At 36.3% G+C, this 25,536-nt stretch overlaps 1 protein-coding gene across 1 annotated transcript in view; it reads right to left on the bottom strand.

Annotated features, from left to right (window-relative positions):
• LOC116959307 (activating signal cointegrator 1 complex subunit 3-like) overlaps positions 1-25,536 on the bottom strand; it is a 160,482-nt gene that overhangs the window by 2,998 nt on the left and 131,948 nt on the right. The window contains exon 14 of the mRNA XM_042803432.1: positions 2,854-2,987. Within this exon, the coding sequence (XP_042659366.1) occupies positions 2,854-2,987 (134 nt within the window). The remainder of the gene's footprint in view (positions 1-2,853; positions 2,988-25,536) is intronic.

The following is a 25,536-nucleotide window of genomic DNA, read 5'->3' as shown; positions in this document are numbered from 1 at the left end:
ACAGTTGATTAAAAAAAATGCCCTGATTTCAAATGTGCTTTTCATAATAAGAAATAAATCAAAAGAGAACTCTCCTAACTAGTGTCACAAATCTGGTATTAATCAATGTAAAAGACACTGACATCTTCATAAAAAAAAAAGCAGCCAACACTGCTACATGCTTCATATTATTCTATGTTTAAAGATTTCTTGTCATAATGTCTACACATTACATTTAAAAATAAAATAGAATACTGAAATAAAAGATTCAGGCATTTCCAATGGAGAATAATCATATCTTTCACACAATGACTACACTTCTTGTGGTAACAGTTTGTAAATGTTTCAGGGAATTCCCAGTGTAGTGAAATTATTGAGCATCAAAATAACCGCTTAATTTAGTGGAATTTTGTTGTGAATCTTTAAATTATTTTAATTATTATTTATTGGTTTACCTAAGATTCTGAGGTAATATAAGGAGAAGTATAGTCTCTGACTGTATTATAGTATGTGAAATGGATCTTCACAATACCACGCATGCTTCTTCAATTACATTTTATAACACACAACTCCCTAAGCCTTCTGGGCAAAAGAAGCATTTTTGCTATTGTAATAATGCAGAAAGTAGTCAAAAGGATCTAAGATTACCATAAAACATAAGAGAAGAATTAATTTGCTTTTAATTACAATGAAGGCCAGTTTGCTTTATTACAGAAGTTAAAAAACTTCTGGAAGTTCTTCTAAAGCATAGTCAGCTTTTCTACAATCTTTCACACAGATCAACATTTGGAACTACAATCCTCAAACAATTCAAAATTTGATTTAGAACAGATGCTGGGATTCATCACAAATATATGTGTGCTGGGGGGGATGTAGGGGACAGAAAAAGAGCAGGGAAAATTGCTGTTTTACTTGGTATCCCGTAGATTTCAGTGTGATGCATAAATACCCTTAGAAAAGAAGTTTTTCCAGATATGTGGTCAATCAGCCTATAGGCCGTGTTAATCTTATTCTACCACTCTTAATTTGTACTGCAAATGCTACCTTAAATCACTATTCAAGCACAGGTAGCAATAACCTGTATTCCAAATAGGTACAGAACTTTTCTCTGTGACATTCTTGTGGTTCCCATTAACATAAGAATATCTTCCTAATTAATTTAATGCCAGGATGATGAGAACTCAACATACAGCAGTAGTTTTCACTGAAATACAGAGTAAGTTGGACAAATACTTCTTTGGCAGATTCCTCACGTAACATGCACTACTGAAATAAGCATATGATTTTTCCTAGCTTCTTTATCAGTAATTTTCAGTGTCTAAATAAGCAGTGGTACTTCCAACAGCTTAAAATATTTTTTTTCTGTATTACCATAAAACCCCCTAATATTATTTTTAATAAAATAAGAATTTCAGATTTTGTTCTAAGAAATCTAATGAGAAAAAGTTCAGTGTTAATTATCAGTTTTACAGTAGAAACATGGCATCTCCAGGTTCAGGTTTGATGTTCTTTTTATAACACAGAAGACATTACATCCACTAGAAAGAGGGGCTTTTTTATATGCTATTTTGTGAAATAGAAGGACATCAATTTATAACTTAGCATTGTTTTTAAAATATTTATTATAGCTCTCAGAAACATCTCAACAGAAAGAACATACTTGATCCTGACTTAAAAAAAAACTTCTTTAAAATGGAATTTTCTCTACATTTCAGAAATTTGAATTTACCAACCGTAACATCTATCTTCCACTCATAATTAGTAACTCTGAATTAAACTTTTCGCATTATCTTCAGAGGTATAAAGTAATCTAAAGATGGACATAGAATCTAAAATGCTCAAAAAATTCCTAATTCTCGGAGGCCCAAAATATTGAAGTTTATTAATACCTTTGCGATGAAGAGAAGGTATCCTATACATACATTAAACTTTCTACAATGAATAAATATCTCCTCTATGTTCTGCTATTTAGTTGGGGTATTTTTCAAGAAATATTAACAAGATTAATGTTAATGTTAATCTTTAGACCTCAATTAGTATCACCAAATATAAATGTCACATATAACATCGAATTAAGAATTGTTTTGGAAATATTATCTCAGCAGAAATACTGGTATATTGCTTGAATAGATGAAAAGAAGTTGCAAACTACATTACTTCTCTGTTATACATTAGAAAAAAATTTGGAAGGTTAACACAATTCATGCAAAGACGGAACTGTTAGAATGCATAAAAATGTACACAGTTTCAGCTGGCTAGTATTTGGCCGCTGCTCAAAATGCCAGTAATTTATGACCCATATACATATTTTAAACAAGATCAGATTAAGGGGGGCTAAACCCTTGTGAGATTCAAATGTCTTTCCCAGTTTCAACTCTCAAATAGATTACTTATTGATCGCCCACCATTAGTTGATTCGTGAGGAAAGCCAGATGGATTTGGAAAGTGCTAAATTTACAGGCTGGGTCAGAGTAATAATTTAAGACAGTTTTCTGTCTTAAAAGTGGACAGTAGCAGATGCTTAGGAAAACAGTGCAAAAAGCGGGAGACAGGTACTGCCCCAGATTGCAGCAACCGGTGGTTTAGCGACTTCCTAAACTGCAGTTTACATGAAGACTACTGTCAAGTAGTACAGGTTGCATAAAACGCAATCTTTATCAGCTTTTGTTTAAAAAACTAAAAGCAACAGCAATTTTCTCTTCCTTCACCTTTACTCTTTCCTTTCCTCTATTCAATTCATCAATTTCACATGCCCCTTCAGAGCAAAATGTATCTTCCCAGAAGCTCAAAAATGCTTCATCTATTCCTATATTGGACTGTCTTGTAAAAACATCAATTCTAGGACTGTAAAGAGTACTAACGTAAATTACTCACCTGTTTTTCAGCTTGCCCATAATCTGATCCTTGGGTGACAAAAAGTGACAAATATGACCATTGTTTTTTGCTTTTTCGCGAAGACCCATAGCAGTTCGGACTGTGGCATTTCTAGCATGAACAAACACCATCACCTTAAGATAGAAAGAAACAGGGCTGATGAGAAATAGCAAAAGTCTTAATCAACTAATGAAAACACTTTAATTGCAAAATATTCCCTAGAGGAACAACAAAAAAAAGTTGATACATGACATACTAATGAAAATTAATGTTACTTTGGGGAAATTAAATGGTGATCTGGCTTATATTGTATCTAATATTTTCATGTAGCTTTTGAGAAGCTTCTCTTTTAATTCTTTAGTCTTTAAAAGATAGGGAACATTTGTCAGCAAAATAGTTCATTTTCACAGAGTAGGGAGATTATAATTGATTTAAGGAGTTATGTTATTTGACACATCCTAAATGATCTGGAAAGCAAACAGTGAGGTGATAAGTTTCCTGGTGGTACAACCTGACTATGCGAGACAGTGGAAACAAAAATTGACTATGAAGAACCTCAGAGTGATACTGCAGTCCTAAACCACTGGACAACCAAAGAGGAGAATGAAATAAAGCACCAACAAATGCAAAATATATAATGGGGATACAGATTTTAAAGTAAGAGATATGATTATGCATTTTAAACCCCATACTATCACTCAGTAAGATACTTTAGGAACACTGAGGACACTTCCCTGAAAATATCAAATAAAGTTGAGTGGTAATCAAAAATTATTTGTACCCATATCTGCAGTAGGATTTGGAAATACAGTTGAGTATCATTCAATCAACCCCACTCTCACTTTATTATGCTTATTACCATCACATGGTATCTGAACCAAGAGACAGCAATGAGATGTTAATACTTATTCCTTTAGATATGTATATGAAGCAATTTAAACTGACATTAAATTAAGATTCACTGCAAGGCACATTTAAGACGAATCATGGCAGTTAAACCCCCCGACTGGTGTAGAAGGGGAAAAGTATTTAAATACCACTTAATTCCAGTTCTGAATGCCTGTTAACCACATACTGCTGGGAAATGTACACTGAGGAAAATGTTCTATACTGTCCCCCTAAGCACCTTGTATTGCCCAGGGTTTGCTTAAATTGACCCCACATACTTCGTCTGACAACTCTTTCGTTTGAGCAATATGACAATTTCTGTGTTCTTAAAACTAACATATGGAAAAGTTTGAGTGCCTGGCTCTTATGTAAATGGCAAACACTGTCTTGCAAGTCCATCTAGTTTTAATTAAAAATATAACCATGGCTTCACAGTTCTGTTTTAAGATAGTTTCAGTTGCTTTTTAAGATTGCTATGTCAAATTCCAGAGAATCAGAGGTTAATTTTGACCTTTTGGCACAATCATGCTTGTATCAACCTGCAGTGTATAATTGAATTAATTTAAAATGAAACACTATTAAGAAAATAGAAGTATTTAGGGTATAATTAAACAAGTTACTGCCTCTGGAAATTCATAATGTAATTATAAATGTATAATGTAAATATAATTTTATATATAAGCAGACATAATAGTTGTGAATTTATCTAAATTCTAAATTTACAATTAAAACCAAGCAAATTAATTCAGGCAACTACAGAGAAGAGACCAAAAGAGAAACAATGTGTGCATAAATATTTGCTCACTGGGAGCAATTACTCTATACCTGTTTTAGCTTAGCTGATACATCTTTCCATCATCAATTCAGTAACACTGTGACTCTTACAATTATTAACTTTCAGCTGAGTAGAAATATTCTGATACTGTCAGTTAGCAACATACCAATTTTCTCCCACTTCAAAAACGACACACTGGCAAAATCTTTTTAAAATGTCTGCAGAAATTAAGAGAACCCCAACATAACAAAAGGACAGTGTACGTCCCTTCTGTCATCATTAATTGTTTAAGGATTACTTGTCTATTCACCTTTTTGTAATTTTTTGTATTGAAAGCCTGAATAAACATACATAACTATGCAAGTCAGCCACTTCCTTTTATTAACAGATCCACTACATCTTCTTCAGTGAATTCTTATTTGTTATAAACAGCATGTCAACAGGTTTCACTGAAAAAAATCCCCTTGCTTTTAAAATCCACTTAATTTTATAGTTTACTAATTTGTTTCTTTTTTTAAATGGAGTCATATTAACATTTGATTCTTTGCTGAATAAATTTAAAATTAATCTTGTGAAAATAGATAAATTTTGAAAGTTGAGAAACTGAAGAAATACAATATCGGGCATCAAGGTGAAATAGGATTTTTTTTTTTTTATTATCCAGGTAATTTTGAAACTCCTGAGTTAGAAAGTGTAAAAACATTTGACATCTTGATTCCATTATATCCATTATATAAAAAAAAAAAAAAAGAAAACACACTAAGGGGTTTTATGATTTAACAACAAAATAGGTTTGTTGATTGTTTTTCACTGTATTTTAATCTTTTCGATTCTATTTTATTTCAGTCTTGCATTAATTTTGAAATCACTACTTACATCTTAAATCTAAAATGGCAACTTTGAGAATGGTGTTTACACAGCATTAATATTAATTAAGTTCAAATATATTAGACTAATATATTTCTGCATGCTTTGACATAATATTGATAAATATCTTACTGGTTCTCCTGACCTTTTTAAAATTCCTAATCAAAGACCAAATGAAGTGTGGCCTGAGTCAATTTTCTGAAGTGGGTAGGAGTTACATGGCTAGAAGGACAAAACTAAAAGAGCAGCTGCAAGCAGGAATGCTTTTACAGTTTGAAAAAACTAAAAAAACCCAGTCAAATAAATAGCAAGTAAATCTGCACACAAGTGTGTAGCTATATCCAGTAAACCTCTTCATTATCCAGGTTTTAATTATTTAGGGTTTGTTTAAACAAGATAGGAAGAAAGAATAATATTAGGTGGCAACTTAAAACTAAATAAGCTGCAATAAAAAAAATATAGGTGTAACATTTTGGTGGCCTACACCTATTTAAAAAAACGAAGAGGTAAAAAAACTGTACTGGGAAATGAGGACAGGTAAAACTGTAATTCACTACAGTTACACAAAGCAGAGCACAGACTACTAGTCACAGAAGACAGTAGAAAATAGGCCCTTAGTTGAAGAATCTTCCTTTCAATTATTATATAAATGAACAGCAACTTGTATGGAGCCCATTGCAGAAAATGTAATTGTGACAAAAATCACTCTTGGTTCCAGTCATAAGCAGGCAGAGCCTTTAGGAACTGATACTCTGAAGTCAACTGTAACTACGATGTCCTGGGTCCTCCTAAGACAATGATAGGCAACACCAAAAAGATAAGGAAATATTATTTTGAAGACTTAGAAGAAAATTTGTTGTTTTTTTTTAGGTTTCTTCCCTGCCTTTAACTCTACCTCACCTTGAGAGTAGATGTGATCCAACCTCTTTCTTGGATGAAACGGTGCTAAAAGTAGTACACTGGTGGGTGGATGAAGCAGTAACATTCATATCTAATTTTTACTAGTCATACAGAAATACATACAGAATCTGAAGGTGCACAAGTCCATGGGACCTGATGACATGCATCTGCAGTTCCTGAGGGAACTGGCAGATGAAGTGGCTAAGCCACTATATACCATATTTGACAAGTCATGGCAGTCCAGTGAAGTTCCAACTGACTGGAAAAGGGAATCATAACTCCCATGTATAAAAAGGGAAAAAAAAGAAGACCTGGGGAACTACAGCCTAGTTAGTCTCACCTCTCTGCCTGGCAAGATCATGGAGCAGATCCTCCTGGAAAATATACTAGGGCATGTGGGAATAAGGAGGTGGCTGATGACAGCCAGCATGGCTTCACTAGGGATAATCGTGCCTGACAAATCTGGTGGCCTTCTACAATGGGGTTACAGCATTCGGTGGATAAGGGAAGAGCAACTGAAGTCATCTACCTGGGCCTGTGCAATGCATCTGACACCGTCCTGCACGACATCCTTGTCTCTAAATTGGAGACACGGATTTGATGGATGGACCACTCGGTGGATAAGGAATTGGCTCGACGGTCACACTCAAAGAGTTGTTGTCAATGGCTCGATGTCCAAGTGGAGAGCAGTGACGAGTGACGTTTCTCAGGGGTTGGTACTGGGACCAGTGCTGTTTCACATCTTTGTTGGCGACGTGGACAGTGGGACTGAGGGCACCCTGAGCTGAGTTTCCGACGACACCAAGCTGTGTGGTGCCGTTGACATGCTGAGGCACGGGATGCCATCCAGAGGGACCTGGACAGGCTTGAGGTGGGTCCATGCAAATCTCATGAAGTTCAACAAGGCCAAGTGCAAGATCCTGCACGTGGGGCAATCCCAAGCACAAATACAGGCTGGGCCATGAGTGGATTGAGAGCGCCCTGCGGAGAAGGACTTGGGGGCACTAGTGGATGGAAAACCGAGTGAGCCAGCCATGTGCGCTCGCAGCCCAGAAAGCCACCCGTGTCCTGGGCTGCATCAAGAGCAGGGTGGCCAGCGGGGCGAGGGAGGGGATTCTGCCCCTCTGCTCTGCTCTCGGGAGACCCCACCTGCAGTGATGGGTCCAGCTCGGGGGCCCTTAACATAAGAAGGACATGGACCTGATCGAGCAAGTCCAGAGGAGGACCACAAAGATGCTCGGGGGGCTGGAGCACCTCCCTTATGAGGATGGGTAGAGAGAGATGGGGTTGTTCAGTCTGAAGAAGAGAAGGCTCCAAGGACACCTTATAGCAGCCTTCCAGTACCTAAAAGGGGCTACAGGAAAGATGGGGAGGGACTCTTTATCAAGGAGTGGAGTGATTGGACGAGGGGTAATGGTTTTAAATTGAAAGACAGTAGATTTAATTTAGATATAAGGAAGAAATTCTTCCCTGTGAGGGTGGTGAGACACTGGCACAGGGTGCCCAGAGCAGCTGTGGCTGCCCCCTCCCTGGAAGGGTTCAAGGCCAGGTTGGACGGGGCTGGGAGCCCCTGGGCTGGGGAAGGGGGCCCTGCCCATGGCTGGGGGGTTGGATCTAGATGATCTTTCAGGTCCCTTCCAACCCAAACCATTCTACAGTTCTATGAAATATTAGAAACTCAACGTAAATTTCTGTAGGAAAATAAACTGACACTTTGCTATAGAATATAAAACAAACATACAAAATACAAATATATTGTATAACTTAAACTTGACCATTGAACATTTCTAAAATGACTAGATAGCATTACTTCTGCAATACTTTCCCTTCAATTAACATACTTTAAAACACCTCACTCAATAATCATTTTGTCTCAGTAGGAAAGAATCTGAACCCTTTTTTAAAGTCTGTTGCCTTGATTTTATTTGAAATGATGACAAACCTGAGGATTAATCTAAAAAATGACAAAAAAACCCATTATTTTTCATTATGGAAGATTTACCAATGTAATAGTTGTACAGAATGGGGCACACCTGCAGTCATATACTTGAGATACTAGATAAGATACATATGTGCTCAAGAAATGCCGATATTAAAAGTACAGCTATGAGAGGTACTAGAAAAGACCAAAATGCCTTAAAAAAATAAAATCATAAAATAAATGAAATTGAATTTTCATAGAAAAATGGAATTCTTAGCAGAAATAAAATTATACAGTCCAGGGTACTGGACAGGAAATTGAAGAAAGAAAAAAAAAAAAAATGGAAAAGAGAACTCCTGCACAGTGCTCATAGTTAAAAGCCCACAAGAATATTACCACTGCAACGGCAGGATTGCTGATACGATATTCAATATCCATAAAAGCAATAAACAAAATGTTTATGAGAAACATTTTCACATTTTTTTTCATGCTGCTGAGAATGTCAGCAGTGCTGGAAAAAGAGCTGGAGACTTTTACATAAAAACAACTAAAATGTTCCTTTCTCATCACTGCCTGCCATAGTATATGTTCAGAAACAATCCTAGGAGCTTCAGGAATTTGATACTTGGAGGCACTCAGTTTAGCTGCTTCAAGAACTAGAAGACAGCTGGATTAGGACCACATTGCACTTTATGCTCCAAGGTCCCTTTATCTTTTATTTTAACCATTATATGCTATAAATGTCAATAAATTAATAATATTGAAAAGTTACTTCTGATATCCAATACTATGTATAGAAATAAACTGTAGCCATAAAAAGCATTGACATTCTTTCTTACTCCATCTACCCAGTGAATTGAGGGGTTAATATTTAGGGAGCATATATTTTTCCTTTCAGTTAGCAGAGTCTTGGTACAGACTTGATAAAACTTCAGTTATGATTTCTAAAGCTTCTGTTTACATGCAGCTGAAACTAAACAGGACAAGTGCAATTCTATGCTGGGTTTTCCACAGTAAGTGAAAACCAAGCAGCCTATTTCTCTATCAGGGGGCTAGGGACAGGAAGATATTTCAAGTGCATCACTAGGAATAGTAGCTATGCAAGAGAAATTAAAAAAAAACACCTGGAATTGCCAACCCTGACCTGAAAGAGCTGGCTGGGCTACCATGAAAAATATGTAGAAAACAGGATGGTGCTAAATTGGGAAGCCAGTCTTTAACACAGTGTGTATTTAATCTTCTTACATCAATACATAACCTGCCGCATTCAGCGTGTGAAACAGACAGCGCTCAATTAATGAATTAAGATCTAGTTTTTAACCTTGTTTTATCTAGCATAGTCTGATCAAACCCTGCTCTCAAGAATTAACAATTCCATAACGGGGTTTGCTGTGAGTTTAATCATTACAAGAAGTCAGGATTATATAACAACAAGAAAAAATGTATACAACATTTATTCCTCGTATTCTAATTTTGCAAGTGAAACTAAGGTTAAGTGTATTCTCTGAGTGTGAAACTTAAGATGTCAGACCATACTGCTCGCTATATATGATTTGATAAATCAGAGCTCTTATTAACTCCACTGAAGCCAAGAGCACCCAACACTTTTAATCATCAGATCAATGCTTCCTATGTCATAATTCTCAAAATTTAAATGTCCTGATTAGCACATACTTCTAAAGATTTTAATTTCAGCAGCTTCAGCTTGTGTATTATCAGACATAAACTGTCAGAGGCAGGGAAAAAATCTAAATTTTCAGTGAAGCGTTCTTTGCCCTACATAGCAGACCATCTCTTCTTTTTCTATTATTCTTTGTTGTATCTATCACATGATTTTAATTTTCTGGAATGAAGATCTGTCCTAAACCAGGACTACTTCTTTAACATATCAAATCTCTTGCACTAAATGAACTAAAAGAAATAAAGGTCTAATGCATAAAATCCCCTCAGAATATTCACTGGTCAAAGAACACATTTGATATTCTCTTAACACTTTTTTTATGTTGTCATCTTCTTCTTCTTCCAGAATCATTGTATGACAGTGTCTGACAATACAGCAATCATTAATTCAGAAAAACATAAGACCGTATTATGCAAACAATAACTAAGAAACAAGCCTTGTATAACTGTCTTCTACCCATATGCCTTTCTACAGTTCTTAACGAAAGAAACCTAATTTTCAGATATGTAGCATGTTTTCGTTATGGAATTTAACTCCCACTGTTTTTAAAATAATAATGCATACTTGAATTCATTGACTTTTATGTATTTCATGATCAACATGATAACATGTTCATTTCATCAACATTTCACGTCAACACCTGATAAAATTTTTAAATTTAAAATGATTGCACAAATTGCTGACAATAAGAAGACCTTCTCAGTGAGAGGTAGACAGACACCAAGTCTGATTAAAAAAAACAGATCGCTCTATTAGCCGATTAGAGGTGCCCAATCTTATGGTTATTGTTTACTTGTAATCTCTGTACATCACCAAATATGTTTGTAAAGAACCAGCTGTATTTAAAAATTGATATATAACACCTTGTTGAATGTTTTTCCCCTAATGAAGTTGGTATTTACGAAATACGTTGTGAGACAGCAATATAGTCTTAAGAGGGTTAATTTAGCCTGTCCTAACTGTGTCAGAGAATATTATATTTCAGTGGAAAAATCTCTGTGCATTAAATTATGCAAATAAGTTAGGAAAAGTCATTTAGAATACAGAGAAGTCGTTCCACAGCTACAAGCTGTGTAATTAGATCTGTACTCTGCAGTTCAAAGCTAGCTCTGGTGTATATAGCCCTAGTGCTGAAAGCGTCTGCTGCTGCTCTCCTGAAACCAAAGCTTTTACATAATAAAAAATATACAAGAAAATAGAAAGCAAATTTATCTAGCTAGGTTACCTCCCCAGAATTTTCTTAAAGTATGAAACAAATAAAATGTTTTCGCCAAAGACTTTGTTTAAAATTTACAACAAGAAGTGCCTGCATTCCCCAAGTGCTGCATATTCCAGGCTGTAATCTTTCTGAAATGTGTTAGTGCATCACCAAAGCCCTGAAAAGCGTGGTATTATTCAAAATATCTACAAGAACTAGTACGTTTCTGTCGTCAGAGACATGTAACTAGATGCCAGTAGGACTTATATTCTCACTTAGAAGAGAAAGAAAAAACAGACCACATATATGCATAACAAAAGTGTCTAAAATCATTCATGAAAATTTAGAATCAGGTACTTGAAATCCCTTGAAACACCATTCTTCTGCCTTCGACAGTAAAGATGCTAGTGGTAAGCTTTTGCTACTGGAAAACGTGTCTTTTAAATTAACAATCTCTATAACACCAAAATGGTGCCTCCATCTTTCTGGGGAAGCACACTGACTCTTTCAGGTATCTTTCCATCTTGTTATTAGAGTGATGATCACTAGAACGCTTGAGTTTGGCATCTCTGTTTTACTTAACACCTTTCCTCGAGGACAGAAGGCCTATGCTTTGCCACCCACTTTGCATCACATCTTTCAAGGAAGCTAAGATGAAAGAATGAATTTAAATAATGCAATATTGATACTAATTATGCAGTTTGGAGACAAGTATATATATATACACTTTATTTTGGCTTCAAGACATTGTTTGGCTTCAACCCAGCTAAATCCTTATAACATATTCTTTTATGTGTTATCCAGTTCTTGACCTGGGTATTACTTCTATTGAAAAAGAACAGTTAGGGTATATGGATCAACAGATCAACCTATCCAACCATTTTCTTCCTTTAAGTGAGCATGAAACCTCCTCCAAGTATTTTACAAAATTCAATACCAGATGAGGTTCCAATACTTCTCCCCAAGGAGCAGTGACTGCACCTATTTATGTTAAAACCATCATCCTTTGCACCTCATTAAATAAAACCATCTCCCAGACTAAGTACAACTCACTAATGTCTAGCTTCCTTTTAAGGAATAATAAAATTGTTTCTCTCTTGTGTTGTGATTTCTCTCCAACTGCCAAGATACAGTTCAAAATCCCAGTGCCTAACATTGTATATTCCATGAAAATATAAATGAAAACAACACAAGCGGCTCACTAATAGCTCCTGATCAAACTCACTGCAAAATCAGAATGCCTCGATTATCAGATATAAATGATAGCATGACAGTGTATAAAAGTGACCTCCCCTTCCTCACTAATGTCACAGTAACTTATTAAGATCACTATCCAGAACTAGTAATTAAAAGAACAGCAATAAAGTATATGTAATAAGAATTTTTATAAGATGACGGATACTAAAGTTTAAAAAGTTTAATGTAGAAAATCTTGCCTTTATTTTAGCAGATTTTTGTATTTTGCATATTGAAGTCTTTTTACATATTAAACAACACCACAGGAATGGAAAAAGCTGAACAGGCTGTGACACTTCCCAAGGCAAGAAGAGAATTTGAATTTACTTTCTAATTATTTTAATTCATGTGAGTACATCTTGTATTTAAAAGAAATACTGATATAATCTGCATGTGTATTAAGATGATCTTCTACACTACAGAAAATTGAAGGATTACTCAGCTGCCTAGAAATTCGTTCTAATGAGACATTTTATACATCCTTCCTTTTGTATAGAAAATTCTTCACAAGTTAAAAGCAGATTGCATTTACTCATCGTATAAAATTCAATGTTCGCATCAAAACACAGAAATTTTCATTCAGGCTTGAAGGGTCAAAAATGCCTAAAAAATTCAGTACGAGTCACCATTAAAACATCTGTAAATTCAAGAGAAACATTCAGCAAACTGCTGAGGAACAAAGCAACACAATGCCAGACAATATTTAACAGAATATATTAACTAATAACAACAACAATGAAATCTGTAATGTCACATCAGCTAATCAGTGCTGTAATGTGATATATTTTGAACTTTTGATAGATTACCATTAGTTGCTGTCTCTGCTAAATTTTGATTTAATTATTCACTCAAATAAATTACTTCTGATCATCCTTGTTTAATCAAAAACTAGGATTTTTGAAAAAACCTCTACAGAATCTAATTAAAAAAAGGATTTGTTTAACATAGCTATTTATCAAGTATCTTTCTACTTAGATATACCAGCTTTTAAGGGTAGTAACTCCTATTTAGCTTACAGATATTTTTACTACTGTAGTGTGCATTTGCTCATTTATTTATCTGTAACAATACTACTTTTTAAAGACATCTGTCCTATCATCTCAATTTTGATGTTTCTTTTAATATTGAAATGTATTTTTTACTTAAGAAGTGCTTACCTTAATGAATATCGTACAATATAGTCCCACCTCATTTTAATTATTGTTCATGAAATTCTATGTAAAAAGCTGTGGTAAGGACATTACATTGGAACTGCTTCCTTAATTTTCTTCCTATCTGCCCTTCTTCCATTTAGCGTTTTTTGTTCTAAATCTGTAAAAAAGGCTCTACTATCACACAGATTCTGGAATACCACCATCTTTCTTATTCTTTATTTTAATTTCTCTCAGTTTCCTTCTTGATGAAGCTCCTGCTCTGTCTTCTCTGACCTGTTACAATCTTTATTGTTATAACTCTAATTCTCAATATAAACTTAAGTTGCTCCTGGTTTTATTTAATTCATTTTTCCTTATCTTTCCTCTATCTTTGTTGTATCATCTCTAGCAAAAGATCTTCCCACTTAACCATAGACTTTTAAACACAGATCTTATGAACTATTACCACTGAAAAAAATTTTTACAGATGTCAAAGTATGTAAAATCTCTCTTTGGTGCAAAAGAAATACGTGTGGAATAGTCCCAAGTAGTTCCAACAACCACCATACACATTTATATTGACATATCTTTTCCTTGATTCTATATAATCTATAGGCATTCTGAAAGCTTACTGTCTCACTGATTTCCAAGTGGCAGAAGATGATTTAAAAGGTGTGCAGAATCCCCCATGAAAGGTAGATTGCACCACAAAAAAATGGCCTTACTACAGTTAGCTATTAAATTGGCCTTTTAGGATTATATCTAATAAGACATTTTAGTCTGGGACGACCAAGGAATTTTTCTTTAACTAGAAGCTGATAAATTTTCTTCCTCGCTTTGACTTTTTTTCCCTTCATTTTAACATTATAACGTCAATTGAGCTCCTGCTAGTCAGGTTACAGACATGATTTTCCTGTCCTTTTTGAAGATAGGGGTGACGTGCTGTCTTTCAGTTCTCAGTGGTCTTTCAGGGATTATCGTAAGCGGCTCTGCAATGACACCGGCCAGCTACTTCAGCATGTCTGGGTGTCGCCATCAGGTTGCATGGATTTCTGTAAGGATAAGTGTAAGGATAGGTCTTTGATCTTTTCCATTTGTATCAGGGACTTCGGGGTTCCTGGTAGGCAAATCTTGCCAGCAAAGACCACGGTGAAGAGGCCATTGAGTAGCTTAATCTTCTGCATGTCCTTTGTCACCAGCTTTCCTGCCCCATTCAGCAAAGAGCCATCATTTTCCCTAGTCTTCTTGCTGCTGCTGTACTTGTAGAAAGAAGTCCTTGTTGCCTTTTACACCCCTTTCCAGATTCACCTCCAGATGGGGTTTAGCTTTCCTAATCCTACTTCTGCATGATTGGGCAGTAACTTTACATTCCTCCTGGATCTCCTGTCCCTGCTTAGCCCTCCCGTATGCTTCCTTTTCACGTTTGAGCTTTGTCAGGAGTTTCTTTGTCATCCATGCTGGCCTTAGGACACCCTTGCTTGATTTTCTGCACATCAGGCTGGACCATTCTTGAGCTTGGCAGATGTGATCCCTGAAAATCAACCAGCTCTTCTGGACCACACCTGCCATAGGATTTTTCCATCAGATCCCTGAAGAGGTCAAAGTGCTTTCTTGAAGCCCAGGGCTGTGGTCTAGCTTTTTGCCTTGTTCCTTCCATCAGAATCCTGAACTCCATCATCTCATGGTCACTGCAGCCAAGGCTTCTCCCAGAATTCACATCCCCAACCTGTCCTTCCCTTTGTGTAAGTTCAAGGTCCAGCACAGCATCAATCCTCACCAGCTCCTCAATCATCTGTGCTAGGAAGCTGTCATCAATGAACTCCAGAAACTTCATGGATTGCTTTTGCCCTGCTATATTGTCCCTCCAGCAGATATCGGGGTGGTAAAGTCCCCCAGGAAGACCATGGACAGTGAGCATGAAGCTTGTTCCACTTGTCTGAAGAAGACCTCATCTACTTTATTCCTGATCACTGGCTCTGTAGCAAACTCCCACAACATAGTTGCTCATGCCTGTATGCTGTCTAATCCTCCTCCTAAACCCTCAGATGACTTATCATCCTCCCCTACGCAGAGCTCCAGGTATCCCCGCTGTGCTCTCACATTCAAGCAAGTTTCTTGCCGTCCTGGCCTGACTTTGCTCAAGAGCCTGTTTCCATCCACTGCAGCACTCAGCCACGTGAGCTATCACATCACATCTCTGATCTCAATATGATCTTAGCTCAGCAACTGGATGCAGACCCCTAATTTCTCCTTTTATTTCCATAGGCCCCGTATAGTAGTGCACAGGCATTCCAGGGAGGGACTCGGTTACGCTCATGTGAAACATAACATTGTGTCTTCTGCCACTACATAAAAATGATAGGGGTTTGGTGTCATTTCCATTCAAAGCTACGGATAAAACATTTCTGGACAGCTAAGTCTGACATCAAGCCTCCAGCATTAAAATAGGAGACTTCGATTATATCAAACCTTTACACTGAAGAACAGTCAGTGTGTATGCAGCAGCACTACCAGGAGGATGCTCCTGAGTAAAAAGTACTTGCCCATATGAAAATTCATGAGTCTTCCTTTATACCTATAGAACAGTTATACACTTTTCCCATTAATGTGTGCTGACTGGTTTGTCTGATTTAATTTACATTACGAAGTTCTACATTATTAATTTTAAAATTGCAAGCACTTGTGTTTATGATCCTGTTATGTTATATTTTGAATTCTATTAGATAGCCTATAAAATAATTGCTCAGTTTTGGAATAAATGCTTAAATATGGACTCTGGACACTAAAGAAAACCTGCTTCAGAACAGTATAATGGGATCTATGCTATCTTCAATTTGTAACATTAGCTAAATATATGACAAAATGCAGAGGGAAAATGAATAGAATGAAAATTAAAGTAGAGGGTAAATTATTCACTAAGACTAAAAACCAATACTTTACTGACTCCTACAGGTAGTAGAAATTATTCTGAATTTTAATTGACAGGAAAGAAATAGAAATAGCAATATCTATTCTTGCATAGAAAATTAAGCAAGAATAGTTAGTCTATTACTATGCAAATATATGTCATTAGGCAGTTAACAATTGCATTTTTTCAGATGCCAATGGACTTGAACGACAGTTATTATTAAAAATTATAAGCAGCTTTTCACTGCATCTTTTTTTTAGAAAAACAAGATCATGAAATAATTGGCTTCAAGCATTTCCCTTTGTCCTGTTCTGACATTAACTATTTTGACTTTGTAAAATAAAATATGATTCTACATTATCATAAATTATATTTTTGACAAATATCACTCCAGAATAAGCAGTCATGTCTACCATATCTCTTTTCATGTTTCCAAAAATATTTATACTTATATGTATACCATCCAAAATATGGAAAAATAACCCAGGAGCCAGTATTGATAAGCAGATTCTATTCAGCTTTACTAAAGGAAAGGAACATAGGGGATACTGCAGAAATCTTCATATTTATTACCATTCCTTTTACTTAAGTAAAAAGATTAAGAAAATTGTGATGTCAACCTCTGTATCTTCTGGTTTTGTAAGATCCAGTAACATAATAAACCTACTAAACAATAAAAAACCAGAACAGTCATGTTTTCTAGCCTATTTCTTATCAGTACTGATTTAAAAACACAGACCTTTATCCAGAAGCTTTTTTGCTTTTTCTAATCAACAGGTTTTCTACATCATCAGAAAAGTGAAGAACTGCCCTCAAGTACAAGCAATTTTAAAAATATAAAACTTAATAAAGTTATAAAGAATTTAAATGATGCAATAGTTTTCAAATGATAGTAAACTGTGCTAGAACAATTAGAATGTCCTTTGTAAACCCATAACCTATATACACAGTCCTTCTCAAGATATCCTCTTCTAAATAAGAACATCATAAACACCTCATGGTTAAATACATTAGAATATACAAAGGTAACATATTCTGGAGTCATCTCTTCAATAACCACAAAGAAAACTATGAACAACACTGCACTACATATGTGAGAGATGTCATACTCTGGAAAATGAATTGAAGTAAAGTCAAAAGGAATTTCCTGATGCATCTTAGTGTCTTAATAAAGAATATTTATTTCCCATCCTCATGGATTACTCAAAATAACTTATTTCCTATAGCATCCTATATTACTCTGTATTTCAGATTAAAACCTACTAATGACATTACTACTGGATTCTCTGGTAACATCTGTTAAGAAGTCTGTGACAGGCATAAGATTTTGGTGGACAGTAGTTATCTTGTCACATTTTGAAAAATTTACAGAAGTTTTGACAATAATAGGAAGTTTATTAGTTGATACTATCTATTATGTTAAACTAAGCATATAAAACCATTTCTTTCTGGGCTATAGAGCAAGAATTTTCAAAAGCTTTGGACCACTGACAATCCTCAACATGTCTTCTGGAGTACCATTTATTCCTGCCATTAAATTCTTACCAAAGAACAGTATGAAGCTGAGAGGGATCCACAAGACTTAACTTCCCACAATCTTCTAGACCACTAATGGTCTGCAGTCCCATGTTTGAAAAACAGCTTTTTACATAGAGTTAGTAAAATTCATTGCATTAGGCTGCAAGACTGGTCAAGCTGCCTTCACCACACTTGTCAGCCATACATCTGTAACTTAATGCTTAGGTCATCCATAAAAGGCCAACTGGATCAAGATGTAACTATTTCTTATTTCATTTAAATATAATTTTAGGCTATGAGAATTTACTCATTTGGAATTAAATTTGATTTTTTTTCTTTTAATGATTCAATGCACATTCATAATATCATAATAATAATAATAATTCTAAACAGTAACACTTGCTACTTTAAACAGTTGTATTACCAATACCAACATTATTGTGTAGCTATGCAAGACTACAGACACAAACTGAAGACCTCGTGAACTCATAATTAATGAAGGATATTAAATTGATGCTTCTGGTCTACATAAATTCATCATGAACACCTGAGTACACATATACAGATGAGCTACTATGTAAATACAAACATATATGGAAAAATTGACATAAGGCACAGAAATATAGCACATGAACATTTAGAAGGCTATGTAACTGAAGAATAATAGATTATTATATGTGCAACTTGTTATGGCCTCCATTTCCAGCAATTTCCTCAGCTGTTCATATAGGCAGCTGACAAGGTGTTAAATTTTTAAAGCCAAATAGAAAGGAAAATAGTACATGCATTTGACAATAACATGAAACATCTGGTATATAACATTTTTTGAAGAGTATCTTCTACACAGCACATCAATATAGCATTTTAATTAAAGTAAGATATAAAGTTTCATTTATTCAGGCGTAAGATTATATTAACTATTATATCCTTAAAATTGAAAAAGGCAGCTATTATGGAAAAGTAGTGCATAAATAAATTATGAAGATGCACAACATAAAAATAGTGCACCATGACTGAATTAGTTTGTCTGTGATTTCGTTAAAGAAACCATACATACAAATGGGCCCTAATTGTGCAAAAACTGCAAAAGAAATTCTACAGAAAACTATCCAAAGAATTCAAGTCCTCACTGAATCAGCTGACAGAGAAATAGTATCTAGAACGATCAGTCATAATTCAGCTATCCTGCCAGACCATTTTACCTTCTGTATTTGCCTATTTTAATATACTTACATACATGTGTGCATATATAAATATAGAAACAATATATACACATATATATGCAAATAAGCTTCACCGGGTGATGAAGTAGAAGCAATCTGTATAGACAGAGAATTACAAAAACTCAGACTGAAATAAACTCTTTAGGCTGTAAGATGGAAGTCTAGAAAAATACCCAATATCGATAAAGCATACATTTTAACAAATCCAGTAACTTTTCAGAGTTACTCTTCCGAAGTGTGCTATAAACACTATTTCAGCCAGGAAAAATACTAGGACAAGCTTAATTCTCAAGGTACTAAGTTCCAGAGAGACTTCTGAAGAAAATACTGTTTTATTAAATCTTATCTTATGACACAGCTATAAAAGCGTTGTCAACAGTTGCAGTAACTAAGCTTATTAAACTTTTATCTTCACACGGCTTCTGCAACCAAATAACAGCTGGGAAACTGATAATAAAGAAATTTAATCCATCATTTTTACAGATGAAATTAATACCTGTCAAATTAACTTCTGACAATTTAATAAAATAGGTTTAAATAACTACTCAGTGTTTCTTTTTTTGGTTTAAGATAGCATTGTAAGAAAAACAAGATGACATTTCTTAGTGCTGCAAAGTTCAAGTCAATTATTGTAAATAGAGAGCAATTACGAAGTGAATGCTTTATGTGCAACATATAGCAAAGAACCAGCTTTGACTACGTAAATTCAAGTGTAATCAGCTTCTGATTTGTGACATCAAAAATCCTGATTTGAAAGGGTGAAGTATTAAAAATCTGTGCAAGGTGATACTTAGATAGTATTCTAAGATTACAAAATAAATATATAGCATCTCAATATTACTTGTAATGAACTAAATGCAGAACAGTTGTATAGAACAACTTTTTAATTAAGTACATAAATTCTAATTAATAAAGCAAGCTTGATCACCAGAAAACTGCATATTAACCACCCAATGCATGCACTAATTAAAAATTTAACAAGTACACATGGCTATATTTTGTGCATTAAAAAAAAAATCCCAATTTAATTTTAAAAGAAAAAAAAGTAAAGCTTGTCATAGCTACATCAGATGTGGTTGAGACAATACTGCAAAAGCAAAATGGTGAGACACAAGCAGTCAGCTAAACCTAAAACTAGTTCAAACCAGAGAAGCAAAAGCTCAGAAACTAACAAGGTACTTGAAAAGCCATTTTTCTTCAAGAGGTTAAGAAAACTGAACTGAAAAAAGCACAAAATGGGCAGTCTGAAATCACCACTCACAGCGCATCATCGAGAACGGATGGTTTGTGTAAGGCGGTTCATTGTTTAGTTTTCCTCTACATTTTTACTCCCAGTAGTAAGATTATTAGTTTGCTAATTCTAACAAGGTTGCCGTAGCTCCACCGGTTTACAGCTTCTGAAGCCTGCTCCACTCAAGTTGACTGGATTTGTTGCTAAATATGTATGAATACTACTACTGCATTCGCTTTTGGATGTCATGGTGTCGTGGTTTGGGCCTGGTTGGCAGCCAACCACAATGCAGCACCTCTCTCTCCCTTCCCCTCCCGCAATGAGAAGGGACAGAGAGCCAGGTTTGGGGTTCGAGATAGGACTGGGATGGAGAGAAAATTCCCCTTTATGGTCACAAGCAAAAGGCAGACTCGTTAGGGGAAGAAAAAAAAGAACATACATTTATTACAGACACTAACAACACATAACAGAGTAGGACAGTGAGAAGTATTGCCACATGTTGAGAACACCTTCCCCCCACCCCTCCCTTCTTCCCGGGCTCAGCTCTGCTCCCGATATCTCTACCTCCTCCCCCAGTGGCGCAGGGGCAGGGAATGGGGGGTGCAGTCAGCGCTGCCACTTCCTTCATGTTTGGTGAGGGGAGTGTCCAAAATTTGTTCCCCCCTGCTCCATCGTGGTCCCCCTCTCACAGCAGACAGTCCTCCACAAACTTTCTCTGACTTGAATTCCTCCCATGGGCTGCAGCATTCCCCACACTGCTCCGTCATGGGTCACCATCTTTCTCCAACTGGAGTCCCTCCCACGGCTACAGCCCTTACCGAGCTGCTCCGGTGTGGGACACCCCCGCATGCTGCAATCCTCCCAGCACTGAATTACAGCAGCGGGGCTGCCTTTTCCCATGAGACCCCGGCCTTCTTCGGGCACAGAACCTTGATTATCTGAGCAGAAGCCACAGGCCATAAATCAATGTCTGCTCCACTGTAGATCTCCATGGGTGGCAGGGGGGGCCGCCCTGCCGTCTCACCACAGGACACAAAGGGGTCTCTGCTCTGGCATACCTCCCCCCTCCTTTCTTCCTCCGTTCCTCCACTGACCTTGGTGTTCATGCAGCTGCAGCAACTCCTCCTCACAAGTCCCACTGCCCGTCACCACGTCCCTTCTTAAATACGTTATCGCAGAGGCACAGCTGATTGGCTCAATTTTCCAAACAGAAGTGGAGCTGGCTTGGAGCTGGGGGAGCTTCGAGAAGCTTCTCACAGGGGGACACTCCGATAGCCCCCTCCCCTGCCACCAAAAAACCCCACCACTCACTCAACCCAGGACACATGGTGAGGCTTTCAATAGCTATTTACTGTTTCAAAAATCCAGGTCCTTTGCAGCAGACTGCCTGGCATCTTTGGCCACCAGAAAAGCTCTTCCTCACATATTGAAACCACTTCCTGTAAAGCACTGATGTATCCTCAGTACTTATGTACCGATACCTTGAGTCTCCATGCCTGCACAGACAGCAAGGACAATGAGAGTCCCAGAAAGATGTCAGAACTTCCACGAACAGTCAGTTTTTGGTATGAACTGAAAATACCAAGCTCAGTGAGAGAATGAACTTTTCATCAAGTACCAGAGTTAGTGGAAGAAAAGTTAAAACAGACAATCTGTCATCTCAGAGTCACACAGAAAACTCTCAAAAGCAGTAAGAAAACAGACATACATTGTCTTAAAAAGGAAAAGAGGCTTCAGAAGACAGGAGAATGCCAAAAACACTCCAAGTTAAAAACTCTAATAAACAACCAAAAAGGCAAACAAGCAAAGCACACTTGGTAAGGAACAAGGACTGAAACTTGGATATCTGTGGCTGAAGACATGGAGAGTAACAGAGTACTGAGGGTCAGAAAAAAAGACATACAGAAAAGTAAGGTGCAGAGAGTAAGTATAGAAGTGCTGAAACAACACCAAGGGCAAAGAGAACACATGACTTCTTTTGAAGATTTAAGTAATATCAAAGAGAACCAGCTATGAAGGGAAAAAAAAAAAAAAAGGAAAGGTTACAGAAACAGAAGAGATGAGCAGTCTGGGGAAAGTGGCAAAAACAAGAGAGATTTATGAGTGCTGTTTGAGGAAGTCCCTTGTCTGAAAGCTTTCAAAGAACTTCAGCAACTCCCCTTCTAATTCATAACACAAGAAATTAACAGGATCCCAAGAAATCTAATGCAATTTCATGTTTTTACTTTTTTTTTGATCAAGAGAGAATGTTCAGACCACCTTGAAGAGAAAAGAGAAGAGAGAAGAGAAAAAGGAGGAGAGGAGAGGAGAGGAGAGGAGAGGAGAGGAGAGGAGAGGAGAGGAGAGGAGAGGAGAGGAGAGGAGAGGAGAGGAGAGGAGAGGAGAGGAGAGGAGAGGAGAGGAGAGGAGAGGAGAGGAGAGGAGAGGAGAGGAGAGGAGAGGAGAGGAGAGGAGAGGAGAGGAGAGGAGAGGAAAAAGAGAATAAAGATAGGAAACAGTAAGGCTCTGACAAATTCGTAACAGTAAAAGTATTTATGAGGTTGTGGGGACAATGAGAGAAAGATATGATCTTCTTTCAGTAACCAAGGTAGTAGGATAAGACAGCAAAAGGTCAGCAAGAGCAGGAGATATAATGGATGTGAACCTATACAACAGCAGTAAGGGTCAGAGTCAAAGAGTTAATTCCCTAGGGTACTAACTTAAGCTACTGAACTTTGGCAAAGAGCAACAGCTCCATCTTTTTTAGATAAAGGAATTTAACATAAAGTTAAAATTTACATATGATATGTTTCAAAGGCAAAAAAAAACAAACAACTCAACCTTAAAAATAGTATGCTATTTCTCAAAACACCTAAAAATACTATGTTATTTATCAAAGCATAACATTACAAGAGTGTTTTCCCCCTCATACATTGTGAAGATAAAGACAGTATGATATGCATTGTCCTAAACTGGCTAGTAAAGCAATGTTCCAATTTATTGTAAAAATGATGTTGATAAGTATGGTCTTCAGTCACTCTGTCTTTGCTGATCTCACCAGGTTCTCTACAGGCTGCCTCAGAAAGGTGCTACCTACTCCCCAGAGCTCATCATCACTGGATGCCCTTCTCACAGGGTTGTAAAATATGAAGAAACTTTTTCAGCTCTGTAGCTGAATTCATGTTGTTAATGCACGTGGCCCACTACTGGTGACAGCCTGACAAGAGAAAGATGTAATCACTTTGAGGGACTGATAATTTTCAGTGACTGAGCCTTCACTCAGTCTTAAAGGGAACAGTATCCCTGAAGATAAATGCTGGCAAAAATACTCTACCTGCAACTGAGCGTGGAGTCATATTCTCTGATAAACGACATGTAACTTCAGGTTGGTTTTTTTTTTTTTTTTTTCTTTCTTTGTTTAAAGAATCTTTGGTAGAAATAAAACTCCAAAAGTGCAAACGAGTCCAAGAGGATCTAACATCTTTTCAGATAATATCAGAACATAGTAAATTCAAAGTATGACATGAAAACAAATATTCCCCAGCTAACATTGAGCACAGAAGGACAGTCCCAGGAAAGCAGACTTAACAGCACTACAGGTTCTCACTTAAAGCAGTCTTAAGAGGTAGGATCTGACAGAGAAACGTTCTAATGAAGATCTACATTGTTAGTAATTCTACAAAAAGAGCACACTGACTTAAAAAGCACCTGGAAACCTTTGGGACATTTTCTGATCTTCTTCAGTCACGATAAAAAGTTTCTATAACAAAAACCCTAGAAAACTCAGTAGGCTGAGCCATCTACCATTGTATCTGTCCTCAAGTTAAACAAGAGGATAACTGTGCTATACAACAAACGTTATAGTTTCAGATGCATTTGGTAATTCAAAGTGAAGCCTACAAATGAGATATCTCATTAGTTTGAGCAGATGGATCAAAATTAAAGGCTGAATCACCAACTCTTAATTTCCCAGTAGCCAGAAAGAGCTTGAAGTCTTGCAGAGGATGACTGTTGAAAAATCAACATAAAAAGCTTCTCTCCATCTGTCAAAACACATGCCTGTAGAATGCAACTACCTCCCACCAGCCTTAGTCTTAGAAAACGAAAACACGCGTACATCTATTAAAACACATGAACATACAACTTCAGTCAAGCATCACACTGTAACCTATAACATGACAGGGACACATAAGCGTGACTACCATAAGAGTCAAATATTTGCTTCTGGCACGATAAAATTCTTTGAAAATTAGTTAGCAGAACAGTAGATAAACAATGTTGAATTTTATTTATTAAGATTCAACAAAGATTCTGGTAAAGAATCTTAAGAGAGACAACACTGTGCAAGTTTGATGGCCACAGGAGGATGTACATTAACTCACAGAACTTTAGAAGAAAGAAGGTATTTTTCTCTGATTCTGTTATTTCTTTCTTGTGCTCCAGTATAAAAGAGAACAGGTATGTTTTTGGCTCTCTGGAGCACTGCTAATGAGATATGTGTCTGTCACACATTACTGCCCAAATAGTTATAAAATTTCAACCATGTCCTGAATTCCATACAGATACACAACTGCTGTGGAAATTTTTTCTAAATTATTGGGGGGGAAGACGTGAATACATCTTTCTAAGAAGCATATTTATAAATAACCACAGCTTTATTAAAAAGCAAACAAACTTTGCACACATAGAATGTAAATAAACACAAGTTTCAAGGCTAACACAAGCTAAGAAAGGTAACAGAGCATGATGGTAAAGGCTATGGTGAATGTGGACAGAAGGTCATGGATTTCTAAAAACTAAGAAAATCAGAAGAAAGTGATAACTTTAGAAGATCAAAAGCTATTCTCAAAATTGTGAAAAGACACTAAAGAAAACCTTCCTAGAGTAATATGCATCATATTCAATCATAATATTTATCTTCTACTATGGCGCAGGCATTTCAATGCAGATATATCTATGTGACCTTTTGTTTTTTGCACCTCTTTTAACCTCTCCTGTTTGTTTAATGACTAGACAGATTATTTGTCATGGACTACTCATTAAAAGGAAAAGTCCCTAATTCTTAACACGTGGCACAATAATACATGCTATAATTACTGCATTATACAGTGAGCTGATATGCTTGATTCTGCATTGACAAAGACTGTGTGCCAGTGTTTGTATATCATTCGTTTCACAATATGAATTTTTGTTTCATAAGTATCAAGATCAATATGTTTTAAATA

This window comes from Tyto alba, unplaced genomic scaffold (assembly GCF_018691265.1).
Source record: "Tyto alba isolate M040663 unplaced genomic scaffold, T.alba_DEE_v4.0 Super-Scaffold_40, whole genome shotgun sequence".
Lineage (NCBI taxonomy): Eukaryota > Metazoa > Chordata > Aves > Strigiformes > Tytonidae > Tyto > Tyto alba.
Note: the sequence above shows the minus strand (reverse complement) of the source record. Positions and strands in the feature narration are given on the sequence as shown.